This window comes from Rhea americana, unplaced genomic scaffold (genome assembly GCF_003343005.1).
Source record: "Rhea americana isolate MKP2758 unplaced genomic scaffold, rheAme1 scaffold_559, whole genome shotgun sequence".
Taxonomy (NCBI): domain Eukaryota; kingdom Metazoa; phylum Chordata; class Aves; order Rheiformes; family Rheidae; genus Rhea; species Rhea americana.
In genome coordinates, this window is record NW_028186711.1 from 32,288 (window position 1) to 36,769 (window position 4,482).

A 4,482-nucleotide genomic window follows, 5' to 3' on the forward strand; every position below is an offset into this window, starting at 1 on the left:
GAAGCTGGCGCGGCGGCCCGGGCTGGCGCTGCGCGGGGAGCGCCCCGAGGAGGGCGAGGGGGAGGCGGCGGGGCCCTGGCCGGGCTGCGGGCGGCTGCGGCCCTCCTCGTACCGGGCGCTGCGCAGCGCCGTCTCCACCCTGGCGCGCATCGACGACTTCTACTGCGAGAAGATCGGGGCCGGCTTCTTCTCCGAGGTCTTCAAGGTGTGCGCGGAGGGCGCGGGGGTCTGCACCCTGCCCCGGGGGCCTCCTGCCGCCCTGCCCCTCCCTGGGTGGCCGGTGTTGGGGTGGTGACCTGCTCGCGGGACCAGGCACCGGGAGGGTGGCTGCCCCGACACCGACGGGTGAGGTTGTGGGCAGCCCTGGGGGACCGAGGGCCCCTCGGGAGCCCCCTCCTCCCCACTTCATCTATGGCAAGGCCTTGGTGGGCCCCAAAAAGCGGATCTGCCATGCCGCTGGCCACCCTTGGGTGCTCTGCTAGGTGGAGAGCCAGGCCTACACCACCCCAGTTGCGCCTTCCTGGCAGGTGGGGGGCTGTCCTCGGAGGGGAGCTGAGCTCCTGTGCATGGGGGCAAGGTGGTGCCCGGACAGAGGTGCAGGGCTGAAGCTGCGCAGCAGGAGCTTAGGGGCTGGGGAACCAGGTCGTCCTGGGATACTGGGGAGCTCCGTCCCTGCTGATGTTGTTGTTCCTCCGTCCCTCTGTGCAGGGGGAGGGGAGCACCGGCTCTGTTTACAGTCCGGGAAGGCAGCGTGCTGGGAAGCGCTGCGGCTGGGGTCGCAGTGGGGCCACGTGGGGGGCCAGGGCATCCGGGGGGCAGCAGGCAGGCTTGGCCAGGGGACCTCTGTCTAGAGCCTGTAGCTTTGGTCCTGGYAGGCCCGGCGTAGGGCAGGCTGTGCCTGTGGTAAGAGGTGCAGGCGGTGTTTATGGTGAGTCCAAGGTGATTTCCAGTGTTGCCAGTCCTGGGGCTGGGCTTGCTCCAGCCTGTGCTGAGCAGAGAGGAGCGGGGCACCCCACTGGAGCCAGCTGAAGGTGACCGGGCCTGGGAGAGCAGTTTGATGCTGTAGTGCAGCGCAGGAGCTGGGCCCTGTCAGGCTGCCCGCAGTCTGCCCCCCACCTCGGCTGTGGCCCTAGAGCTGCCTTTGTCCCCTGCAGGAGCTCTCTGTGGCTTGGGGAGGGGGGTGCAAACTGCTGGACAGGGACCCTTGCGGCCTGCACCCAGATTCGGGGTGCGCGGGTGCTGGCGTGGAGCTTGGGGTGCTCAGCACGAGGYGGTAGTGTTGCGGAGGTGTGGGGTCACGGTACCTTGCTAGCCCCCGTGCTGCTGGTGGGGTGTAGGGGAGCTGTGTGGCAGACACGAGGCTGTGCGGGGCTCCGCTGCCCCGGCGGCCTCTCCCTTTCGAAAAGGAGTCGTGTACATGTGCTGTTTTTGTCTGTAGAGTCACTCAGGGTGCCACGAGCCTTTGGGTTAAGTACTGCCTCTAAGCCATGTGGCTTCACCCCCCTCCAAGAGTGTCTTTGGGCWGGACAGGGTTCTCCTGCAGTCTCCGAGATCCTGGCAGCGCTGTGCTGTCCCCCTGAACAGGTCCATGCTCCTGGCTTGGCTCCCACGTKCAGTGCCCCAGCAAGGCTGCCCTGGCAGGCTCAGCCCCGGGGTCCCTTCCAGCGTAGCCTGGGGAGCCGGGAAATCCTGAGACCCAGCTCCTTCTAGCCGGAGGAGACCTGCGAGGGGCTGTGGTAAATGTGCAGAGAGGTCTGGGCTACGGCAGATGTGCAGAGAGGTCCCTTTCCCTTGTGATCCCTCCTGTTCCTTCGGCCTGTGGCCTTTCCGTTGGCTGGATTCCTGCTATTGATCTCTGGCTTGAAGCGGGCGGCTGGAGTGGCAGCATCTTGGAGCACAGGGAGGCATTTAATAACGTCAGGCGTGGATATAGCTCTTTAATAATGGATGCTGCCGTGTCTCTGCCAGGCCACAGTCTTTCTTGGCCTTACTGTCTCTGCTTCTCTTGGTCCCACAAAATGATCTTTCTCCTCCCAACGTGTCTTATCCTTGCAGTGCCACGTGCTCCTGGGATTTGGGGAAGCTGTAGATTTTGGGGTGGGAGCTGGTTTGGGCAGCAGGAGCCAAGGTGCGCGTGCAGAGRAGGAGGCAGTGGCAGGAGGGGGCCGGATGGGGCTGCGTGCTTGCGCGGCRTGCGGTGAGTTGACTCCGAGATCTCAGCCGGATTGTGAGGCAGCCTGAGGTCCGCGCTGGGGTCCGGCTGTGTGACACAGGCCCTGAGGAGGGTACGGGTTATAGCGAGGAGGGTACAGCTTTGCAGGGCAGGGCAGGACCTCTTGGCCTCCCGTCTCCCTTGCTTCTGTAGTGTTTTCGAGGGCTGTGGGTACTTGCAGCTCCCTGCTCCCTGYGGCTGCTGGGTCCTGCCTTGTTCCAGCCTTGCAGACCCCCAGTCCCACARAGAGCCTAGGCTCTTCCTCGTACCGCTCCCCAGCCAGGCCTGGGCTGCCTCGCTGCACTGCATCAGTGAGCTGTTTGCGAGTGGCKGTGGGAGACTGGGAAGGGACCCAGGCATCTGCGGCCCTTTTGAGGTAGCTCATCCGTGTTTCAGACAGGGCCAGGCATGGAGCTGAGCCTGAGCCTGGGTCAAGCAGGCTAAAGGGGTTAGTGCCAGGGGGTCTGACTGCGTTCCCAGATTGAAAGCCAGAAGGACCCGTTAGCTCACCGTGACTGAGCCCTGGATAACCCAAACTCAGCCCTGGGCTGAGCCGTAGCTTGTTCCGGCCAAGTGCGGCTCTTGGGCCGTCCGGAGCAGGCGGCAGAGGCTGCGCTCTTCCCAGGGGGCTGGTCCCTGACACATGCTCTGCTCGCAGGGCTGGGCCTACCTCTCCCTGGAACAGCCGATCTCCTGTGCCTTTCTCTGCACCGTTTAAGAGGCGCCAGGCCCCCCGCTTTTCTTGGGAACACGGGCTTTGCAGTGAGCCGCCTCTCTGTCRCTTTGATAGACTGAGCAGATTGAGCCTGGTGGGTTTCTGCCAGACATTTTCTCTAGCCCTTAAACCACTGTCGCATCTCTTGCCTAAATCCCTCTGCAACTTTTCCGTCTCCAGTCCAAAGCAGACTCCAGGGCTACGGATCGTGTCCCGGCTTTGTTCTCAAGGGGCTGTATCCAGGGGCCTTTGCTCCGTCCAGCTCCGTTTGCCCCTCCTGCCTCGGCGTCGCGCAACGGCCCCCCTCCCCGTAGGTGTGCTGAGCGGAGTGAGCTCCCCGTACCCGCCGTGCCGTGGGGTGTTTGGCTGCAGTTAAAGCCTTCCCGCGAGGGCAGGCCTCGAGCCATCGCTGCAGCCCTGCTGACGCCTGCCCTGTCTCTGTGCTCTTCTCCGCCAACCTTTGAGATTTCCTATTTACTCCCAAATTGCCAATGCAACTAATGACACAACTCCCTCGCTCTTATCTAGYGCCCTTCATCAATGGACCTTGTCTTGTTTTGCGAAGCAGGGTGGAGYGGCATGTCACGGACGGCACCGCTGGGGAAACTAAGGCAGGCAGGGAGGAGGTGCATTTCCACAGTCAGCCGGCCGCAGCGGAGCTGGGAGCAGCTCCAGCCTCCCTGTCGCCAGTCAGGAGCCTTGAGCACTGGGAAACRCTTTGTGCTGACTAGCCCGGGCCTTGCACCCGCTGGAAGCTTTCCTGGGCCATCACGGGGCCCTTAGCGCTCCCGCAGCCAGCGCGGTCAGGGCTGGTGGTGCCCGGGCCGCCCGCGCCCCRCACGTGGTCTCGCCTGAGAGTGCCAGAGGTGAAAGCTGCTATGTCAAACCGTTCCTCGGGGTGGGCGTTTCGTGTCCTGCCCGGYTGCTAGCAGCCCTCGTGCAGCGCAGCTTTGGCTCCCGGCTCCTTTCACTTCCCGAGAGGAAGTGTTTCTGGGACGACTTTGCCTTTTCTGCATCACGAGCCAGTTCTCCAGTCCCACCCAGTAAAAGACCTGTTGCGCTGCAGGCATTCCCCCGGGCCTGAACCCAGCCACCCCTAGCAGCGGTGGGATTTGCGCCGGCGTCGTTAGYGCCCTTCCCAGTGCCCTGCGCTCCGAGGTTGCTACCACCTCCTTCCCCCCTCGACATACGGGGCGGCTCGGGCTTCCCGGGGCAGGGTGTGAAAGGTAGTGTGGGAYGGGTGGCCTCTCTGCGGGGCAGCCTCGGGGGCCGGCGCTCTGCGTGCGGGGGGGGAGCGGGCCCCGGAGCGGGCCCTGGGGGCCGGCTGTGCCGCGGGGCCCCAGGGGAGAGGCGGAGGCTTCGCCCCGGGGAGCCCCGGGTCCAGACGGGCGYGCAGGCTGCGGGGAGGGACCGGCCGTCTGCTCGCGCTGATTAGCATGCTCTTTAAATAAGACTCTAATTTCCGCTGTTAAAAGAGCGCAGATCCCTTGTGCCCGGGCTGGGGCGGCAGCCAGCCCCGTCCCATCCCCCAGCTCCGCGGGCGGCGGATGGGACG

At 64.8% G+C, this 4,482-nt stretch overlaps 1 protein-coding gene across 1 annotated transcript in view; it reads left to right on the top strand.

Annotated features, from left to right (window-relative positions):
* TESK1 (testis associated actin remodelling kinase 1) overlaps positions 1 to 4,482 on the top strand; it is a 14,453-nt gene that overhangs the window by 663 nt on the left and 9,308 nt on the right. The window contains exon 2 of the mRNA XM_085318880.1: positions 5 to 205. Coding sequence (XP_085175006.1) covers positions 5 to 205 — 201 coding nt within the window. The remainder of the gene's footprint in view (positions 1 to 4; positions 206 to 4,482) is intronic.